The 23968-nt window shown below is 37.4% G+C and overlaps 1 protein-coding gene across 1 annotated transcript in view; it reads left to right on the forward strand.

Moving 5' to 3' along the window:
- Positions 1-23968, forward strand: part of ppfia2 (PTPRF interacting protein alpha 2) — a 128927-nt gene that overhangs the window by 66468 nt on the left and 38491 nt on the right. Inside the window, exons 4-8 of the mRNA XM_007903784.2 lie at positions 1470-1544; positions 11628-11723; positions 13767-13988; positions 20225-20371; positions 21173-21307. Coding sequence (XP_007901975.2) covers positions 1470-1544; positions 11628-11723; positions 13767-13988; positions 20225-20371; positions 21173-21307 — 675 coding nt within the window. The remainder of the gene's footprint in view (positions 1-1469; positions 1545-11627; positions 11724-13766; positions 13989-20224; positions 20372-21172; positions 21308-23968) is intronic.

The raw sequence follows: 23968 nt of genomic DNA on the forward strand, positions 1-23968 counted from the left end.
ATGAACATTTTAAATTAATAAAGTGGATCATTATTATAGTCTATCAGTGTGAAATACCATCTCATGAGTACTTGTGCACCTCCTGTCAGTGTTCTTAATGCTTTTGGCATGGGGAGGGTGATGTCAGAAACTCATGGTGTAGTTAGTGTTACTCTGAGAAATACTCTGATTTTATGTCTGNTTTTTAAATAAATGGAAATGTTTCAGTCATATAGTAGATAAAAAAATTGAAATCTGAAAACTAATTTCCAGCCTCCTGAAGCAAACATATAAACCAATACCACAAAGTACTAGAAATACACACAGAAATATAGATTTATATTTCAGCTGTAACCCTTGATCAGATGCTAATTCATCTGTTGTGTATTTGCCCCTGAAGTGAGGTCATTTACTGCTATAACAGCAGTTTGGATAAGAATAGCGATAACTAATGATACCCAGGAGGTTGTTGTCCTTTATTACATTCCTTGAAATTGCACATATTCTGAGCTATTGTGTGGCCGATTTTATATGCAAACATAATTAACCTTTTTCATGGAATGCACGGTATTGAACATTAGGTCTCAGTGTCCCTAAAACCAATTATAATAGTCAAACAAGATATAAGTATATTTTGTACCTTATCTATTCTATCTCAACTGCCACTGTCAGCTGATAATGGCACTTCATTGTGAAAAAATGATTTAACTGTAAAATTATCCTCATTGCACTAAAAACATAGATTCTATAGTCTGTCCATTTTCCTAAAGCAATAACCAACCCTTTTGTACAAAGCTCTGATCATGAGTTAGCACCTCCTGTCCTGTGCAGAGCCATTTATTTTGTGAGCTTTGATTTTGTTTCTAAACAAAACGTGAAAACATTTTAGAAAATGCATACTTATATTTTAAAATACAAAACATTGGTGGTAAGGTATTTTGGAACACTGATTTCCACCTTCAAACCTGAATGATGATTAGTTTTCTTCTACTTGCCATGCTTAGCTCTCTTTTAACCTTTTGCAGGATATTGAGACCTAATGTTTGATAAGACTTAAATCAACACCATAACCCATTCCCATCATCTTCTGTTTATCCTATATGCATTGTGTTAGGTACCATTACATTTCGATTCATTTCTTAATTTATTTTATCTTTAGTCTTTCTTGGGAAGGTAACCACTTGTGGAAACTTTTACCTGCCTTAAAATCAACATTGTTGCGCTACCAGGTGGAAACTGCAGTTTTATGATTCATTTATCAAAGAAAGAACTGTGTCTGAATTATACTGAGTTTATTTCAGTACATCATTAAGGCACCAAAACAGAAACAAAAGTGGACGGAAGTGCAAAATTTTGGTTACATAAGGAGTATTTTGACTTAAGGATATAAATGAACACTGTTTAAACTACAAACAAAGTAAGCAACACTGTGACGCATACACACAAAAATTGCTTTCAATTTATACAAACCTGTTGTGTTTTATCTGAAGGTAAGGGAGCGTCTACGAGTTGCTCTGGAGAGGGTTTCCACACTGGAAGAGGAATTGACAGCTGCTAACCAGGAGGTAACCAGTTTAAAACACAATTCTCCTTGGTTAGACTGTTTGCCATTATTTTGCCATAAACCATGTGGCTTATTCTTTTTGGCTGATACTTGAAGTGTTAATTAAATTATAATTTAAAATCATTAGACTGCAGAAGGAAAAGCTCCACTGGTACCAACGTGTGATCGCAGCAAACTTCCCAACGTGTCATATGAAAGTAGACCCGAACAAAGGTTCATGAACAGCAGTTACATTTTTACATTGTGTTTCTACATGATCATTCTTCTTCGTTGCAGAAAAGCACAACTACTGGTTAAAATAATAACATCAGTTAAAACGGAAATGTGCCTATTCTGTTTAAAAAATAACACTCTTGCCCAAAATATGTTGTGCATTACATTTTTTGGTCATGCAGTTGTTAAAGAAAAGTAAAATAAAGAACCTAGTGATTTTTAATAAATATTTCTAAGCTGCATTCAAACAATACTTCAGAAATAGAAAATGGAGACAATAAAGCTACTGAATAATACTGAGGTCATCCTCCCTTAAAAGTTGGTTATGTTATAATTTTTCCATTGGTGAAGAAGTGTAAAAAGAAATACCATGGTGTTAACATTTGACTTAATCTTTGCTTATTATTTCCTGCCCTCTTATATACAATTATGCAGCAATTGATTATCTTTTAAAACAGAGACAATTTCTGAAGTGCAATTTATTCACTTCATTCCACCCCCTCATTCCCACTCACTTTAAACATCCCCTTGGATGAAACATTAATCTTGCACTGATTGGAAACAGCGATGTGTTCTATGCTGCTGGTTTTATTTCATTCTGGTTGATATAAGCCTTCTTTTTTAAAAAATCTATCTTTCATCTTCCTTCCACTACTGTAAAGAATACTGGTGAGATTACACTTTGATCAGCACAGCACATTACTGCTTCAAAGCTCCTCATTTGCATTTGCGTTTCAAGCCCTTTTCGGATGGTGTTGATTAATGTTAGAAAGTTAATGAAGTTAGGTGTTTTTTAAATGAATATTTTTTTTCATTGCGCAAACTTAAGGAGTGTAATTACATGAAGCTGGCCATAAGGTATAATTTAGTATAACAGTATGAATTAGNTTTTTGAAAAGGCCAAAACTAAATTCAGAAAAGCCTTTGTGTCCAAATTAAATGCATGTTGCAGACATTTTAAGGAAATGTTATTTTTTTTGGTCCATGCATATTAGATCCAGGGAAGTATGTATTTCATATCTCACTCGAGTTAGTTAATCCTCAAACATGACTCATGTGTAAGAAGGAGGGATATAATAAATTAATTGATTTCAATGTAACTTGCATCTGCAGTTTAATTGGGTGGAAAATCAACAACAACTTGCATTTATATGAGGCCCTCCATTTTGGCTAACATTGCAGATCATTTCACGAAGTCGAACTCTGAATGGGGAGGGGTCAGTGGCTGTAACTGCAGTAGATCAGATAGGTTTCAGGTCCAAATTTAAACAGAGAGAGAGAGGGTAGACCTCATGAGTATAACTCAGTTTGCCAAGTTTCGCTAAGTTTTGGTGAAGCACAAGGTTTCTTTTTCATTTCTAATTTTCTACTCTTTCTCCCCTCCACTGCCACGTGTATTTTTTTAAATACTATTGTATTCTTTCACTATTATTTACCTTATCCAAGTAACCATTCTTCGTGTCAGCTAGACTTGACAAAGTATTACAGTAGACTAGTTGACGAACCATGGTATTGCATATGAACCCAATCCTGCCTCACTTGATGTTTACATGCACCCCGCAGATTTTGTTGGCAAGTGAGCAGTGGCAGCAATTTAGATTGATTTTCACTCCCTGGCCCAGGAGATCAGTTCAGCACAATATTGAACCTGGGACTTAACTTGACTATAAGGCTCAATGGACACCAGATAAACTTGCCCAGTGGTTAGAGCACTCGCTTTGCAAGTGAGAGACCTGAGTTCAATTCCAGGCAGGGCGAAACCATGGGCAAGTTTCCTTATTCCACACGCCTAATAATAATCCCTTCAAAAACCAAAAAAAACAATAATTAATTGGTCATTTTCAATCTACGACTGTTTGTGGGACATTGCTGTGCACAATTGGCTGCCGCGTTCGCCCACAAATATACAGTCAATTCACTTTGCAGTATGTTCTGTGAAGCGCTTTGGGACGTCCTCCCGACGTGAAAAGCGCTATATCAAATGCAAGGATTATTATTATTAGTAGTATTATTAGTGCCAAGGCATTTCTGAAGCATGCTGAGTTTTGGGGCTATTCACTCTGACTTTACCCAAAATGTAACTTTTTTTTAAAGTTGTAAAATACAACTGTGTGTGTTCTTTAAATTTAGTTCAACTAACGCAACCAACCAGATTCCCAAAATGTTTGTTTGGCAAATCCATCTCATCATCTAATAAACTAAATACTTTATTTTCTAATTTCTTTCTGAAACCCTTCATAGTTCCTTATTTCACCACCAGTGCTTCCCTGTGCTTATCACCCTGTTAATAAAAATAAATAGTTAGTCTTGGCTTGGAGCCAAGAATAAGAATGGGTGGGGGAACTCAAATTACATCCCAAAATAATTCTCTCCACCCACAGAAGCATCCTGATTATCTCAAATTAACCGTGAATCAGATTTGCACAGCAGTGAACGCAGACTACCGATCCTGTTATTTCCTGTAATCAACACTGTCTGAAATTTCTATTTTTTTTGTTGATATTTTAATACATATCAGGATGTGTGATTGCATTCCTAAAGTGAGTGCACCATGAAGGCAATTTGAAACCTCCAGTTTCAGTAATTCACACAAACTGCTATGGTTAATTTTTTAACACAAGACCGTTTCGCCAGGGTGAAACCTTGGGCAAGTTTCCTTACTCCACACGCCTGATAATAATCCCTCAAGAAAAAAACAATAATAAATTTGTCACTTCAATCCACGACTGTTTATGGGACACTGCTGTGCGCAATTGGTTGCCACGTTTTGCCCACAGTTTATTCTGTGAAGCGCTTTGAGACGTGTAGAAGACGTGAAAAGTGCTATATCAAACGCAAGAATTAGTATTATTTAAATTGAATAAATTAAATTCTGATTCATACTATCAAATGCAATTACAATCGCTGGGTAACAATAAACATTTATTCGTGTCTGTAACACCTGCTCGTTTCTGTGCACAAAAGTAAATTATCAAGTAAATCAGCAACCCCAGAAAAATTGGATTTCACTGGCCATCTGTAAATAAATTAATTAAATATCCAAGTACAAAAACATCTGTCACAACTAGAATAAATTCTGTATATATACTGTATTATGCGTGTTATATTTAGAAAAGTACAATAGGTTGTGTGGACGATTCATACAGATTTGCATTCTAAGCTAACATTTTTCCAGATAATTACCTTTGCTTGAAGCATCTATGTGTCATGCTCCCCCCCCCCCCCACCACCACCCACCATACCCGGCTCACCATTGCTGAGCGGGCTTTCAGCCTTTCTGACCCCACTCTCTGGAACTCCCTCCCATTGTTAATGTAACTCACTTTGATTATTTTTCCCCACTCCACCCACCTCGGTACCAACTCCTAGCTCGGGGTCCAGCTGGTACTGTTAAGCTCTTTGGGATGAGCTCCCAATGTGAAAAGCGCCTTTGGACATCCTCCCGACATGAAAGGCACTATACAAATGTAATTTTGTATTGTATTGTAAAAGTGCTATAGAATTACATTTGTATCGTAAATCTACAATGGCTACTTTTTTGGCTAAAAGAATTTCATCAATGCCAACCATTCAAGTTTTACTCAAGCATTAGCTTTTCAACCACTGAGTGTGCACTTACCCCCCTATATAAACTATATTGGGATAGTATCAATCAGAATTAAATTGATTTATTGATTTATTTTGTTCCCCACTGTGAAGCAAAATTGTTCAGTACAGACCAGTCAAATATATCAATAATAATCCCTGGATCTGTTATAGTATGTTTCACAGTGGGAAGATGTCTCAAAGCGTTTCACAGGATTTACTTTGACAGGCATTTAGAGCTTCTTGGTCACAGGGAAATGTTTTTAATCACAAGAACTCATAGACTATAGTCTTATATCAGGGCCAGATTTAAGATTCTTTATTATAATAATATAATAATAATCCTTTAATTTGATATAGCTCTTTTCACGTCTTTGAGACATCTCAAAGCGCTTCGCAGAATATACTGTAAGGTGAATTGACTGTATATTTTGTGGGCGAAAAGCAGCAGCCTCATTGAATGAGAAATCCGCCATACAACAGATTCCAGCCTCCATTTTAATCTCTTACTAGGCATGTATAGAATAATGTATCCTTTTCTTTTTACTTTATCAGAGTTGGATCAAAAATCATTGTCAGATCAGAAAGTTATGTTTCGGTCCCAACACAGGATTTGTTTAACATCTTTGACTGACACACAGAGACCAAACATTACTGAAAGAGTTTTACATTGTTGGAGGTGGGGTATTTCAGGGAATACTTTAATTTAAAAGGTCTCTAAACAACAACAACAACAAGATTACATTTGTATAGCGCCTTTCACATTGGGAGGACGTCCCAAGGCGTCTTTGGGATGCTTATCTTGACACGATAATTTATGAAATACTAATATTATTGTCATGAAGTCAAACATCCATCAAAAATGGCTTTTACGAAATAGAACATGCTTGAACATGTTTCCAACAAAGTTAACTTTGCTGAGCCATAGCTCATAATGATAACATGTGCAGATTGTGTTCATGCTAAATGAAATAACATTGATATTCCAGTCAGTGTAATGGTTGTAGAGATATGATGTAAATCTGTTAAATACATTTTACCTCCTTGCTCAATTCCAACTGTTGATTAAAGAGAATAAGGAATTTGTTCAGTATGCATTTTCACCTGGGAAATTGTCTTTCTTCGGGATCTTAGCAGATAATTTTTTACAAAGAAAAAAGTGCTTATTGCTTTTGCTATTCCTTGAAGTAAAATTCATAAAGTGTTATAGCACAGAAATAGATCTTTTGGCCGATTAAAATCTGCTTTTTTTTAGTCTAATTCCACTCTTTTTCTCACTCACCATACTCTTTAATATATATTTTTAAAATTTCAAAAAGACAACTTCTCGAGGAATTAAAGGATAGACAAACTTCCAGAGGGATTTGTGAATAGCTGAACAGTTATATAGTACAACAACAATATTAATCCTTGCATTTAATTTAGCACTTTTCACGTCTTCCAGACATCTCAAAGCACTTCACAGAATATACTGTAAAGTGAATTCACTGTGTATTTTGTGGGTGAAGCGCAGCAGGCAATTGTACACAGCAGTGTCCCACAAACAGTCGTGGATTGAGTGACCAAATTATTATTGTTATTTTCTTGAGGTATTATTATCAGGGGTGTGGAATAAGGAAACTTGTTCATGGTTTTGCCCTGCCGGGAATCGAACCAAGGTGTCTCGCTTGCAAAGCGAGTGCTCTAACCACTGAGCTATAGGACTCCTGAGTTATGAGTTTATCATTGCATTACACTTTGGACATTTGTTCAATTTTTAAAAAATGGATTGCAGTCATGTTAAGTAAATCCTTATGCAAAGATATATCTTAACTGCCTTCATTTATTTGCAATACGCATTATGGTAAACAATTTTGCATTCTTTGATAAATTTTCTAAGGATCTACTTAACTGTTTTTCATTTTCAAAAATCTAAAACGCGTATAGCAAACTGGAGGGGGAAAATAGAACCTCATTTAACATTTTAACTAATGTGCGCTGTTGTTAATAATAAATAACAAAATCGTTGCATTTGATATAGCGTCTTATCAAATCTTTGAGAGATCTCAAAATCCTTCACAGAATATATTGTAAAGTGAATTGACTGTATATTTTGTGGACAAAACGCGGCAGCTAATTGTGCACAATTAAACAACAAACTAAAAATGTACCTTCTAGTTCTGAGGTTTGGACAAGATTATTCTCATACTATGGATCCCAGTAGCTAATGAAATTTCTTCAGCTTTGCACATATATTTAATTCATCCCTAACAGAATGAAGCTCTAAATTGAAGAGAACCAAGCTCATTATACTACTCTTTGTAGATGGACCAATATATTAAGCTCTAATAATTATCACAAGATTTTAGCACTGAATGTTCGACTAAAATTCACAGCAGCCTTGCTAGTGTTTAATTTTAACCAATCATTTTGATAATCAGTATTCATTTAGATCAAACTCTCAGTGCACTCGCCTCACAAGCGAGAGACCTGGGTTTGATTCTCGGCAGGGTAAAACAATGGGCAAGTTTCCTTATTCCACATGCCTGCTTGGAGGTGCTTGTTAAACACCATGAACATATTGATAAAAGAAGCAAACTATTTTGCTCCCACCAGTAAACTATGTACCGACAAATAAATAATTCCCAATAAACAAACCAATAAATAAATAAATCCCACCAGAATAAGTGTGGTTAAGAAGCCAATAAAACAATGTATTTGTATTTCAATATGTGGTGCCACAGGGTGGTAAACTGAAGGGTATGTTTACTGGACTTTACCTGCAGGTTCCTGTGGAGAAGACCACTGCCAAAAAAAATGATTTTGATTTTCTTAAAGCCCTCTTCCTAGAAGACATTACTTTGGGGGAGTAAATATGTGGGTTTCCCACTTCTATGTACAGGTGTCCTTATTCTTTAAATGAAGTTATTTTCCAAATAACTCATTTCCTACCTACATGATCCAGCCTTGTATTTAGAAACCTATTTGGATTTGATTTTGCATCTATGTCAAGCAAATCATGTCAGTTAATTCTTACCAAGATGAAGTTGTTTGAATCTGTATCCCACAAATCTGTATCCCACTGTTGCTAATTATTGCCAGAATGTCAAGACTAACCTTCGACCATTCCAATGGAGCATTTTAACTTACCAAATGGCAACCAGCATGAGCACCTCTGGGACTAATTAATTCAGAGTACAGTATGTATCTATGCTGTTTTATGTAGTGTTTGCTTAAATGTATAACAGCTGAAGTTTGAGAACTAAATTTAAACAGCATATGCACAAGTTTATAAAATGAAAAATGTAGATTTTCTGCAACAAATTGATTAGAATTAAGTTACAATGCGAAGTACAATTACGGGAATGTAGTAAAGCACAGTATATTGTTCAAGTCTTAATTTGCATTTGATGCACACTCCCATCCTATTATTTAGTTATAGAACTCTTGTGTCCAAATGCTGGCTTTTCAGGAACAAAGCAGAACTGATTATAGCTATTGGCTAGAGAATTGAATACAGCTTGTTTATTTTCAGTATTTTGTAAGTGAACTATAAATTATTTATTTTTTTATATAATATAGAAATGCTAAAAGAATCCTGAAATGATTAAAACATAATTTTAACAATGGTTAATATTTCCTAGAAATGTGAAGCAGAAGAAAATTAGTTTAGGTGTCCTGTCATTTGATGGAACAAGTTTGAGATCTAATGTAATACAAATGCAGTTATGTGTTACCCTTTATCTGTTCAGCACACACCAAGTATTGTTTGCCAGCATTCCCTGATCAATCAGCTGGGTAGTTATGGCACCAATTTCACAGTATAAAGAATGTCTTGAGGTAGCAGATTTATTTGATTAATTTACCGCAAGTTCTGCTTTGTTCTTTATGGGCTGTAATACTAGCTGAACATCATATAAATGAGTTACGTTAATAGTCTAATCTTCTTGCAGTACATGTAAACCACAACATTCTTAATGGTACACACTTGAAATGTACTGTATTGAACCAAGCCAATCGTTGTATATATTAAACCATTGTATCTTATCAAAATGCCATGTGGTGATGAGCAAACTAGGAGCTGTATTGATCCAAACCAAATAATCATAAAACAAGCATCCAAGGAATGAAATCCTACTTGCAACAACTTGCATTTATACAGCACCCTTCAAGTGGGATAGCATCTCTTCACAGCGCTTTACAGTGGCAGAGCTTAATGCTGAGCTGTGGAGAGGAGGGAGGTAACCATAGACAAAGTCAAAGAGAAAGGTCTTCAAGAGTGATCTGAAGTTGGGGAAGGAGGAGTTGATGTGGAAGGATTGAGGCAGAGAGTTTCATAGTTTCAGGGAGTTGTGTGAAGCATTTTGAGACATGATGATGATACGGTGCTATATCGAATACAAGGATTATTATAGCATGATCAGAACAAGTAGGATCAATTTATGTAAACTTTACAACTCCAGTTTCAGTTTTGAGTGACAGCTTTTAATCTGTACTTTCTTGTGTTGGCTCCACCAAGTGGCCAGGAAATCCTTAGGAAATCTAGGAATGTTGGAAATGGACAGGAAATCAGTATGAAAGAGAAAGATAACTTCATGATATGGAAATCTGCCATCACCAAAATGGTTGATCATAAATCTGCTTTGCTTTCCCGGTATCTTCTGATTTTATTCCATGGAAACCCAAAGCATATAACAGGACATCGAGGATTTATATGTTATAATTCCCATCAGTAGTTTGAGCCAACTGCTATGTAGTTTTGAACATTCAAACCCCAAATTGAAAATGATAAATATTAACAGGTAGAGAGAATGACGATGCCACTCCCCCATCAGCAAATGAATATTAACAAAAGAGGTCTCCCTTCTCTTATTTATTTTATTTGTTTTTGGAGTTGGTTTTGGTAGGAAGGTGCAGATATGAAGCCACACTTCTTATCTGAACATTACAGCCTGTATTTTATTTGTAGCATAGGGTGACCATACGTCTCTGAGTCCCAGATGAGGTATTGTGTCCCTGGCCAAATTTCCCCTGTCTTGAGTTCAGCAACAAACTGAGCAAAAACAATAAAATTCTAAAACAGAAACACTAATCAGAGAAATACAGCCATTAATCCAATAAGCGTCTCCACTACTGCCAGCATCAGGAATTGTGGTGAGTTCAATTTTTTTTATACGCGTCCTTGAATTTGGTTTACAAAGTATGGTCACCCTATTTTAGCAGCTTCCAACCGATACCTTGTTCCTCACTTCAGATTGCAGTAAAATGTTATCTAAATGATTTAATACTTTGCGGATTTAAAATAAAACTGAGTCATTAAAGACTGATCAGATTATTGAATGGGTAATGTTCACAGATGAGGAAAAACACAATGGAACAGCTGTGGCACTTTCCTAGAACAGCCCAGTGTCAGTTTTAACATAGTTTGATTTCAGGAGTACTGTCATGAAGCCATCTTTTAATCCAATTAATCAGTTGGAGTACATTTACATACATTGCTTGCAGATAATTCTGGGCATGTACTATGTTAAGTGGAGACTGCACTTGAGAATTCTACTATGTTCACCTACAGTCTTTCTGACAGGAATTGTCTTGACATTAGGGGATATCTCAGATTGTCCTATGTCTTCAACACAGATTTTAAGATGCACCATTTTGTCTGCTCGTCCTATTATTTTTCTCCTCCTCACCCTCTTTGGCTCCCTCCCACAGGTCAGGTGCATAGTCAGCAGTGACAAGTGCTTTGAGACATCCTCTCAAAGTGAATTGTATTTGGCAAAGAAACATCATGGGAGGAAGAATTAACAGCTGTGATGATTTATAATAATGTGTTTCAGAGGAGCTGTTTGACGTATTCCTGTCTGGGCCTACATTAATATGACTGCCTTCTCCTGTGCAAGAATCAGAAATACTATTATATCCATTACCCGGGTTATCCTAGGCTTTGCGCAGTAATTAATAAATCTGTAATCTACTGATAATCCTTGAATTTCGTATAACACCTTCCTTGTCAAGAGGATGTTTCAAAAAGGTCCACAGGATTTTACTGCAATGTTCAACACAATTTATATTTATGTACCAATGCTGTGATATTGTGTTCAAAGGCCATTCACATTGGGAGGATGTCTCAGTCTTGTCACAGTGTATTTTATGGGCATAATAAAATCAGATTTTAAATCGCTAGAGATATAAATGGCAAGCAATCTAATTATTGGTTCAGATTAGAAAGAAAATCCATTAAAAACCTGCAGAAGCAATCTTAAGTTGCATATGAACCCTAAAATATTTATCTTTTATAAACCTACAGATAGCAATACAACAAGAGCAAAAGGCACATGCTCAGAAAAAAGAAGAATCTGAACTTCTGGAGGGAGCAGAGCCAGGTCAGAAAGTTCACGGAAAGGTAGGAAAGGACTGCCTTCACTGGATTCAGTATTGACAAGCAGTTTATTCAAAATATTCATAATTGTCTCTACTACCAACATTTAGACAGATTCGTTCTTACTTCTGAAATAGATCTTGTAGGATTATGTATGCATTTGCTTCATTGGGAATGCAGCAGAGTGAAAGTCTGGTGATACATTTCGAGGATTAGAGTTTTCTATCAACATATTTTAATTGTGGTTGTTGTACAGATACACTCAGCTGAGAAAATGAAATAGTGCTTTGTCCATTTTCTCCTCTAAGTGTCATGTAGCTCAGTTGGTAGCACTCTTACCACTGAGCCTGACAGTTGTGAATTCAAGCACATATCAGGACTTTGAGCTCACATAGTCGAGACTGACTCTTCATGCATTGTTGAATGAGTCCTGCACTGTCAGAGTCGGAAGTGGAGTACTATAGGACATTCACAACCTTCTGACTCAGAGACGAGAAAGCCATCAACTGAGCCAGGCTGACATTTAAAGGAGAAAATAACTAAAGTATTCCTTCATTTTCTCAGTTTAGTATGCTTGTGACATCATAAATGTGCTTTGGAAGGAGCTACTTGGAAATGACAAGACAAAAATTTATTTAAACTAAGTAAAGCAAGTGTTACAAAGTTGAGATTCTATGAATAACCTTGCAGGGAATAGTTGCTAACTTTTTGAAATGGTCCAATTATTTTTTAATGAGATTACCAATTTTGGTTACTCCAAAAAGCTCCCCTTTCAAATTTTGGTAGTACAGAAAAATAGCATTATTTCAAATGCTGACAGATATATTGCTATGCATTAACGTGTTCCTTAAAATTTAAGACCCTATATGTATGCTCTCTTCCATGGTTTTCTTGAGGAGTGCAGGGTCTGTTCCATCTGGTACAAATGCCTGTATTTCTTTATCACAGATGCTTTACTCGGATCCACTAATTCTGTCTGCCACTAGTTTTTTTTGACTTCAAACAACTGCTAAAACCTGATTTCTAAAGTTAAAGCAACAAACTACAACATCAGCAAAAACGTTGCTGACCGAATTATGTCATTTCACCTGAATTGGCTCAACTAGTCCAAGCTGATGTTTATACACATGAATCTCCATCCTAATAGATCAAATCAATCTCCAATGTCCCCTCGTGCAAATATTTTACTCAGGCAGAGTCAAGGAAACGCATAGAATTCTAGTTTACTGCAGAGATAACATGGAAATATTAATAGGGAGAGATGTGCCCATTTATAATAATAATAATAATAATCCTTGCATTTGATATAGCGCTTTTCACGTCGGGAGGACGTCCCAAAGCACTTCACAGAATACACTCTAAAGTGAATTGACTGTATATTTGTGGGCAAACACGGCAGCCAATTGCACACAGCAATGTCCCACAAATAGTCGTAGATTGAAAATGACCAATTTATTATTGTTTTGGGTTTTGGAGGGATTATTATTAGGAGTGTGGAGTAAGGAAACTTGCCCAAGGTTTCGCCCTCTGCCTGGAATTGAACTCAGGTCTCAAAGCGAGTGCTCTAACCACTGAGCCACAGGACTCCATTTGAAAAAAAATTATTGAATGTTTGATCACTGTCGTACCAAATGCCTGATCTAAGCTTAACATTCCAAAAAATGTAACAAGGCAAAATAACAATATGAAAGTAGTTTTATACTGTGTGGATGTCCAGTATTGATGGAAAATTTAATTGTTATTCTGGACAGCTTTTCACATCAACTGGGTGCACAGCAACATTGCCTGAGTTTCTAGAGCATTGCATACTTGATTGTTGGTCACGAGTCTGAGATCTGGAGCTCATTGTATTAGGAGTGATTCTCTTATTTTCAGTACATTAGAGCATGAATTTGTTGCACATTCATGACATTCTTGATTGGAAACGTATTTTGGTCTCCAAGCAATTGCTGCCTGATCATTTTACCTCATCTATTAGACTAATGATTTTACACGGTATTAGTAATTTTTATCTCACTCATTGCTTGATTCCTGTGTCTAAGACAAATCATTGTGCTTCTAATGCAGCGTCTTTCTAATGGCTCCATTGACCCCAGTGACGAAATCAGTCAAGTTGTGGAACTACAGGAACTGATCGAAAAACAGAACTATGAGATGACACAATTGAAAGAGCGACTAGCAACATTGTCTGGCCGGCTAGCTGAAGTGGAGCAGGATTTAGAAACAGCCAGAAAAGACCTGATTAAATCGGAAGAAATAAGCACTAAATATCAGAGGGATATCAGAGAGGTAGGAAAATGAAACTGCATGTTTTATAGACAAATTTGTTTCAATTCTTAGCTGAGTAAGAAGTATTTGTTGATGACCTGAAATCATAACTTGCTAAGAACCATAACTATCATGCGATAGAAATAAAGATGTTCAGTGTAGGTTTTCATCGTGCCTTTGTCTCCAGGAAATGAATGGTGATATTTTGAACTGTATGCAGAGCTATGTTGGAAAGATTTATAATTTATGTGACAGTGCTTGAATATCCAAGTAGGTCTCTAAGGATGGTTTGTCACTAAAAATGTATCGCTGTAATAAATTACAAGACGAATAAGGTCAAACATAAACCAATTAACATCTTTTTCAGTTCAGTTTCACAATGTTATTATAATTAAGAATGCATAAACTGAATAGCCATTAACTCAATTCAGCTACTTAGTGCAATGTTATTTGGGAATATGATGGTGTTAGAAATTTGAAAACATTCAAATTCTGCCAACTGTCTTTGTTCTTGGCAATACAATGAAGTCTCCACACATCTTAAAGCTGAGATTCTTTCGACGTTCTTTCAATGTAACTTGGTGTGGGAGGTGTCAACTTGTTCACAATGTTTGTTTAAAGACTCAGTTGGAGCTGATAAACTGTAGTGGGCAATATGAATATTGGTGAGACATGTTTCTTGATGACCATAATTTTGCAAAGAGCTTGCCAACATCTAAAACACAAATTATATACAGAGTAGAGTTGCAAAATTAGTTGCCATATGATTAGTTTCAAGAAGGAAAGAATTAATCAGTTTGTGAAAATTGGTGTGTTGGTCAGGGCAATTCAGGAAATATTCCAGGCAAGTCAAATTCACTTGTTTGGTTTATATCATTCCAGGATAGTAGAACATATTTTACATTATGTGGTGAAAGATTCCAAGGTTTTGTTCATTAATTAATGAATTATATTTTGTTGGGGGATCTAGATGCTCATTTATTTGTTCAGAGGCCAAAATATGATTTGTGCTTAAGTTCTGCCTATGTGGCTTAAATTTCCACCGGACAAGTTATTGTATTGGTTTCAACCGGGACCTGCTGAATTCCAATGTGTTTGCCAGTTCTACAGCTTGTACAAAATAATTATTCTGTTAGGGCTCGGATGAAAACAGGAAACTCGCCCCCGTGGATATTTACAGTTAGCTTATAGGAGAAAACTCAATTTGATGTATTCTGCCAATAGCAGTACTATTGCCAAGAAAAATTACTGGGTAATGCATTACTGCCAATGCTTATCTTGCTTGATTGTTGATACCAAGAGAAGAATCTATCCCAAAGTCTTTACGATCACTCTGATGTAAGTATTTTGAATGTTTTGTTTTTGTTGCTTTAAAATCAATATTTACCTTCATTCCTTCTTTTTCTAAATTAGTTACTTTCTTGCTTTTCCATGCTGCATTAGTTTCTTCTCCTGAGAAGTATTACATTACTTTAATGTGATGTAATTTAATAGCAATTTACTCGCATTGCTCTAGTATACTAATCAGTATCAGAGAAACCGATTGGATGGATTCTCCCCAGCTTATTATATTTGGCTTGTACAGAAAATTGTGGGGAAAATTGCTAAAATTTCTCCCATTTATATCCTCTTCAAATAGACTAATATTGTTTTTGCATTAATAATGTTGAAATATAATAAAATAGTTATTATGTTTTCATTAAAATTAATCATTTAAAATTGAGGAAGGGCAATTGATTATTTTCATCAGTTGAATATATTTGAGTCTAATGTGTTGCAGTTGCATGTTCTGTTTAAACATTGGGCCTATTATGTCACATACATTTGATATACATAGAACATTGACTATCGACACATAGGATAACTTCGCACCTGCTGTTTGGCATCAAAGCTGAGATGTGAATTTAAAGCAATGCTTGAATGTCGACATAAACTTCAAGTTGCATGATTTCACGTGAGCGCAATGAGGTGGATATTTGATTCAGTTAAGCATAGGGTTTGAAACAGGGAGACACACACATACAAACACACACATATTCGGACATTGAGCAGAGATACACAATCGGTCAGTTGGTAAGAAAATGAGAATCAGAAAGAAAGCGAGACAGAAGCTACAAATATGTGTATTATTGTGACAATATAGCATCTGATAGATAGCATTTTACTTAATTCAATACATTATATTCTGTGTGACAGCCTTATATCCACAATTGAGTCATTCCGAATTTGTTCAGATATTGGGTTCTCTACTGTTTATATGGACTTTCAAAAGGCATTTGACAAAGTGCCACATGAAAAACTTGTACGAAAGATAGAAGCCCATGGTATAAAAGGGAGAGTGGCAGTATGGATCCAGAACTGGCTGGAAGACAGAAAGCAGAGAGTTGTGGTGAATGGCTGCTTTTCTGACTGGAGGGAAGTGTACAGTGGCGTCCCCCGGGCATCGGTATTAGGACCACTGCTCTCCTTAATATACATAAATGATCTGAACTTGGATATAGCAAGCACCATTTCCAAGTTTGCGGACGACACAAAGTTAGGTAGGGTGGTAAACAGTAAGAAGAATAGGAGCCAACTGCAGGAAGACATAGACAGAATGGTAAAATGGGCAGACACATGGCAAATGAGTTTCAATGTAGAGAAATGTGAAGTAATGCATTTTGGTAGAAAGAATGAGGGGAGGCAATACAGGCTGGTAATACAATCTTAAGGGGGATAAAAGAACAAAGACACCAAGGGGTGCAGGTAAATGAATCTGTGAATGTGGCAGGACAGGTAGATAAGGCTGTAAAAAGGGCAAATGGGATTCTAGGCTTTATAAATAGGGGCATAGAGTACAAGAGTCAGGAGGTTATGATTAACCTATATAAAACATTGGTTAGGCCTCAGTTAGAATACTGCGCCCAGTTCTGGGCACCACACAATAGGAAGGATGTTAAGGCATTGGAAAGGGTGCAGAGGAGATTTACAAGAATGGTACCAGGAATGAGGGACCTTGATTATGAGGAAAGGCTAGAGAGGCTGGGATTATTCTCATTGGAGCAGAGAAGGTTACAAGGAGACCTAATAGAGGTCTTCAAAATCGTGAGGGGATTTGATAGTGTAGAAAGGGAAAAACTTTCCACTGGTGGGTGTTTTGGTGACTCAAGGTCACAGATTCAAAATAGTATCTAAAAGCAGAGGGGAGGTGAGAAGAAACTTTTTCATGCAGCAAGTTGTTCGAATCTGGAACGCATTGCCTGAAAGGGTGGTTGAGGCCGACTCGATAACTACTTTTAAAAACGCGGTGGATGGGTATTTGAGGAGCACGGGTTTGAAGAGTTATGGGGAAAGGGCTGGGGAGTGGGATTGACATTAATTGCTCTATTCAAAGAGCTGGCACAAACTCGATGGGCCGAATGGCCTCTTTTTGTGCTGTACAGTTCTATGATTGTATGATTCTATGAAGCATCAATGTCTCAAACTGCTCCACAGTTAATTGCTGTGAAATGTAATGACTGTGTATTTGTACGTAAGTATCCCACTGAAATGAGCAGGAAGATATTTTAATCTAAAGTCAATTAAAATATTGAAGGCTTTGTTAAAAGTCATTAAGGAGAAAATCTTACAGCATTGAGTAGCAGAGAAGGCAGATTGAAAATTGGGATACTAAAACCAGGTCAGAGCTGGCATTAGTGAGTTTAAGCATGAGAAAAAGTCAAAGCATCCAAGGAGGGGCCGGAAGTGAATAATAAAGAGGATTTTTCTGCCTGAGAGCAACTCACTGCAGCAGTATTGGCGGGTACGGCAGATGAGAAATTGTTGTGATTAATTTATTTTCAATTTATGCTTGCAGAGCAGCTAATTTAAATAGCCTGTGAAAAATTCTCAATTTATGTTGGAATCCACATTATTAAAATGTAGTTTGCAGCTAAAGCCATCATGCTTGATCGTAATGCTTTATTGAATTGTCTCTTGAAGCAGTGTGCTCAAATTAAGTACGACTGTGGTTTATATTTAACAGTAGTTTTAGTGCCAATGATTTATATATGAAGGAAGATTTGTTAATGTTGTCTTGGTTTGTAGCTCAATATATAGTATGCAAACTGGAAATAAGAGTATTTGTAAAATTGATTAAAGTAAAACACCTATGCGAGCTGACAGTGGGTCCTTAAAATATTTTAGCTGAAGCAGCCTGCCAGTGAGAGTATTGCATTCCTGACTAAGAAATCAGAGTCTGAATCTCATGCAATTTTCAGACATTTTGCCATGAGGAGACCATATTCCTAGTATAATCTGGTTTTTCAATGGGAGAAAATACTGATGCTCTGCCGTCATATACATTTCTTAGGAATATTTCCTGATTTACAAATAAAATGGGAGACTGTAACGTGTCTGAACCATTCAAATCTCTTAACAAAGCTGAGTACTATGGGTGCAAAGGGAAAATTAGAGGGGATAATTAGGGGAAAGAATGAGGATTTATGAAGGGATTATTACCCCCAGAAAGCGATCCGTCAGTCTACTAACAACCGCGTTCCTACTTACTGCTAGGTAAACAGAGCCATGTGGAGTTAAGAAACTGGCCTAAAATTTCGAACTGGTCATCCTTCAAAAACTTTTGCAATGCCTGCACTGAACCATTGCCTTTCACAATTCTGCATTCCTCAGCTTGATTACAGGTCTTTTGGTTTTCATATCCCTCAACTGGGTTGTTAAGATGCTTTATCAGGATGAGTCTCATTATAGCAAGTGCCTCCTCTTTGCCTGCTCTAATTTTGCTAAGGTCCATAAATCCCATTTCCTGAATATAGGAATGCAAGTTTCTCACATCATTTTCTTATTTCTGATTAGTTTGTTAAATGGACTTTGCACCCTTTTTTAGCAGCAAGCAAAATTTGGCCAAGGTCTTGCCCCACCCAGGTCCTCAGAGCGCCAACCACTACGCTACGGGACTGCACGGAATCGTAAGGTGCTGCTGGTCTTCAGAAGCTTGTAAAATGAAAATATTGGAAGCCTTTTGTGCTTGTCAAAATTAATATACTTTTCTGCTAAATATTTATTCTTAGCCAGCTAGAAGTCTGACACATCCGGAAACCTATCACCACTCTTGAGAGTATTCAAACCACAGTTCCACAAATGCATGCCACCTCTGCATAGAAATGTCCCTTTGGAATACTGTGGGTACTCTCTCCCTAGAGGGAAGTGCCCTGCTTAACTAATTCCGGAAATTATTAGGCACAGGTTGGCAAGAGCCGAGGTTTGGGTATTGCTGGAATTTAAAAAATTACTTGTCATTGTGATTACTGTTTGCTAACCAAGTGGGTGTTATTTTTAAGGCACAAAAATTCTGAAAATATCAACAAGAATGGAAAACATAAAAGAGTGACTTACATTTCTGTGTCTGAGCCTCCTCGTAGAATCATAGAATTATACAGCCTTTCGGCCAATCGTGTCTGTGCCGGCTCTTTAAAAGGAGCTGTCCAAATCAATCCCACTCCTCTGCTCTCTCCCCATAGCCCTGCAAACGTGTCCTCCCCGAACAATTATCTGTTTCTCTTTTAAAAGTTGTTATCGAATCGGCTTCCACCACTCTTTCAGGCAATGCATTCCAGATCCGAACAACTCCTGAATATACTTGCAACGAATGTTGATAAAATTGTGGTTGATATCTTGCAGTATTGGTGACATTAGTACTTAGATGGCCATTCTGCCTATTTTACTTGATAATCCTGTTGAAATGTCAATTAATTAAAAGTCTTATTGATGTTTTAGAAAGCACCATTTCATTGAAGCTATGGTAAGTTTAAGGGGTTCAATTAGTTAATGTTTAGAAGCATGACCTGTTGCAGTATTTGCCTTATGCACACCATATGTGTTTCAATTTTAATGTTGCTGTTATGTAAGTAGTTTGCCTGAAGCAAAGTATGGCAGTAGCTAATGCTGTATTTATTTCTGTTTCATCCATTATATAGAAAGTAAATATAATTAGAAATGAATAGTTACTAAGCAGTAGCACATCAAGGCATAATCCGTTGTACGCAAAGCCCAGGTCATGAGCACTGAAACAGACTTACCAAAAAGACTTGCAGATGGTTAAGGAAGAAATTTGGATAGAGGAGACAATTAATACTTAGATGGACAATAATTAAGTATGCACAGATGATGTCAAAATGTCATCATTTGTTAGAAAATAAAACATTTTGTATCCGATCTTAAATAATGCATTTGAAATTAAAGTTAAACAGTGGTGTAAAATGGTCTTGATTTCTCCACAGGTAATGGCTCAGAAAGACGATATGGAAGAAAGAATAACTACACTGGAGAAGCGCTACCTTAATGCACAGAGAGAATCCACCTCATTACATGATATGAATGATAAACTGGAAAATGAGCTGGCAAATAAGGATGCCTTCTTGCGCCAGGTTAGATAGATTTAAAATCAATCTGTGAATGTATTGTTACAAAGAATAAACAATATGACACAGATTCGGAATCTTTCCTTGCCCCGAGGAGGTTCTTTGTTCCTAAGCTGTATGATACGGAATGACTTTCAGATACCATTTTATATATTTCAATCTTTAACAATATTTCAATCTGCAGCAAAGATTCCAATCTTTATAAGTGCAAACCATATTCCACTGCAGTGGTGAGCATCAAGCTCATTATTCTTCCATTTAGCTTGATGAAGCTATCACTATAGCTCATCCACATGAACCTCATTTATTAGAATGCTGAGTTTGCATTACAGCAGTAGCCACTCCAAATGATTACAACGATAAATTGCATTTATATCGTGCCCTTCACAACACTACCACCAACAAATTGCATTTATATAGAGCCTTCCACATCAGGAGGACGTCCCATGGTGCTGGGGTAGCATCTAGTAATGGGTCATAATGCAATCCCTGTTTCTAAAATATCTTGACATAGTTATGAGCAAATAAAAGCAATACATGCATTATTATAATGAGAAGTTAAATATTCTTTGGCCTTAAACCCAACCTTATAATTAAAGGGAAATACTTGTAAGTGCAAAAATATATGTGTTCTGTCTGATAAACTACTTTGATTTGTGGGTGTTCATAAGGTTCTGTTTCATGACAAACATGTAAGGGTTATTTCTATACATCAAACAAATTAAAGGGTGCAAAGAAGATATCTGCGAACCTTTTTATGATGCTCATTCAAGTGAATATTCTTATTTCTGTTGTGTGGAAATTTAGATAGAAGACAAAAATAGACAGTTACAGGAACGTCTAGAACTTGCTGAACAGAAATTGCAGCAAACCATGAAGAGGGCAGAAACATTACCTGAGGTCGAAGCAGAACTTGCCCAGCGGATTGCAGCTCTTACAAAGGTAAATGCATTGATATTAAGTTAAAATCAACTGTGACATTATTGTAAAGTTCTTCATGTCGAGGAATATGCCTTCATCTTCCCCCAAGATTGTCTGTCCATTTTTGCTGGAAAATTCTAGGTTACTATTTACATCTTTAGGTATTCTGTTTGGTTGATTCAGAAGAGGTTCCTTTTGTGCTTATGGAAAAGGGTCAGAATCATAACTCTTTGAGTGAATGATTCACCTGACGATTTCCAATCTCATCACTCGTCAGGCAAAAGGAAATGGGTGGGGAATGAACATATAACAACTTATAGTGTTCCAGTGAGAAATGATAATAATAATAATAATAATAATAATAATCCTTGCATTTGATATAGCGCTTTTCACGTCAGGAGGACGTCCCAAAGCGCTTCACAGAACACACTGTAAAGTGAATTGACTGTATATTTGTGGGCGAACGCGGCAGCCAATTGCGCACAGCAATGTCCCACAAACAGTCGTAGATTGAAAATGACCAATTTATTATTGTTTTTGGTTTTTTTGGGGGGATTATTATTAGGCGTGTGGAGTAAGGAAACTTGCCCAAGGTTTCGCCCTGCCTGGAATTGAACTCAGGTCTCTCACTTGCAAAGCGAGTGCTCTAACCACTTAGCTACAGGACTCCACAAATGATTCTAGATCACAGTTAGACTGGGGAAGATGATAAGCTACAACTCAGCTTACAGTTACAGGCTCAGTTCCTGAATACTGCAGAGTTAAGTGTATGTTCCATTTTATAAAAAAAATTGTGATGTTACATGGCGACATAGTTGTTCAGTGAATTCCATTTTAATGACCAGGTTAGTGCCTGTGAATCTCTATACACTGATGTTTTTATTTCTATCTTACTCTCCTGAGAATGTACTATGAGCAAGGCATCCATTTCCCTACAGCACTGGAGAAACAGTCAAAGATGCAGTGTAACATCCCTCCGAGCACAGGGTCATAAAGAAGTGCTGGTTGAGTCCAAGAAATACTTCACTTGCCCAGAGGATGGCACTGAGCACTGAAGCCAAAGAGAAAATGAATACTTTTAAAAAAAGTATTTCTGCAAATTGTTGTCAACAGAATTTGAGATAAATGATTTTATTGCTTATTTTTTAAATTGCGTAGTTAACAATCCTTTTTAATATGGTTAGTTAACATTTAAAGAATGGTTGCATCTTTTAAATGTATTATACTGAGGAATGGAAACAATAAAATTATATTTGTATAGCGCCTTTCACGTCGGGAGGACATCCCAAGGCGCTGGACAGTGTACAGCATTTCAGACCCAAGCTGGGGTCAGGGAGGGAGAAGGGGGGGAAGGGAGGATGGCTGATGGCATGGTCGAAGAGGAGGGTTTTGAGGCGGGACTTGAAGGAGGCTAAGGAGGGGGCGAGGTGGAGTGACTGGGGGATGGAATTCCAGAGGTTGGGGGCAGAGTGGCTGAAGGCTCTCCCGCCAATGGTGGGGCGGGTGGGTCAGGGGATGTGGAGCAGGCCAGAACCAACTGAGCGGAAGGAGCGGGCAGGTTGGTAGGGGGTTAGGAGGTCACAGAGGTAGGGTGAGGCAAGGCCATTGAGGGCTTTTTAGTTGAGGACCAGGATCTTGAAATGGATCCTCTGAAGGATAGGGAGCCAATGGAGTCGGGCGAGAGTGGGGGAGATGGGGTCATGGAGTTTGGGGCGGCAGAGGACACGGGCTGCAGAGTTCTGGATTATCTGCAGCCTGTGGAGGGAGGAGTTGGGAAGGCCGACAAGCAGGGTATTTGTAGAGTCGAGCCTGGAGGTGATGAAGGCATGAACAAGAGTTTCAATGGCCTGAGGGGTGAGTTAGTTGCGGAGTCGGGCGATGTTACGGAGGTGAGGGAAGGCAGAGCGGGTCATGGCTTGGATGTGGGAAGAAAAGACAGTTGAGGGTCGAACAAGACACCGAGGTTCCTGACTGGCTTGGCGAGTTGTAGTGTGCAACCATGGAGATTGATGCTGCCAGAGCCTGAGGTGCTGAGGCGCTGGCACGAGCCAATCAGGAGAGCCTCAGTGTTACTCACATTCAACTGTAGGAGTCCTGTAGCTCAGTGGTTAGAGCACTCGCTTTGCAAGTGAGAGACCTGAGTTCAATTCCAGGCAGAGGGCGAAACCTTGGGCAAGTTTCCTTACTCCACACGCCTAATAATAATCCCTCCAAAAAACCAAAAACAATAATTAAATTGGTCATTTTCAATCTACGACTGTTTGTGGGACATTGCTGTGCGCAATTGGCTGCCGCGTTCGCCCACAAATATACAGTCAATTCACTTTACAGTGTGTTCTGTGAAGCGCTTTGGGACGTCCTCCTGACGTGAAAAGCGCTATATCAAATGCAAGGATTATTATTATTATTATTATTATTATTATAGGAAATTTGCCCTCATCCAGGACTTGATGTCCGACAGGCAGTCTGTCAGGACAGCAGTGGTCCTGGAGTTGAGGGTGGAGGAAGAAAGGTAAAGTTGGGTGTTATCCGTATACATATGGAAGTTGACCCCATGTCTGCGGATGATGTCACCAAGGGGGAGCATGTAGATATTAAAGAGGAGAGGGCCAAGGACAGAGCCCTGGGGGACGCCAGACGTGACAGTGAGGTGTATGTATATATATATATATATATATACAT

Source organism: Callorhinchus milii, unplaced genomic scaffold (assembly GCF_018977255.1).
Source record: "Callorhinchus milii isolate IMCB2004 unplaced genomic scaffold, IMCB_Cmil_1.0 Scaffold5, whole genome shotgun sequence".
Lineage (NCBI taxonomy): Eukaryota > Metazoa > Chordata > Chondrichthyes > Chimaeriformes > Callorhinchidae > Callorhinchus > Callorhinchus milii.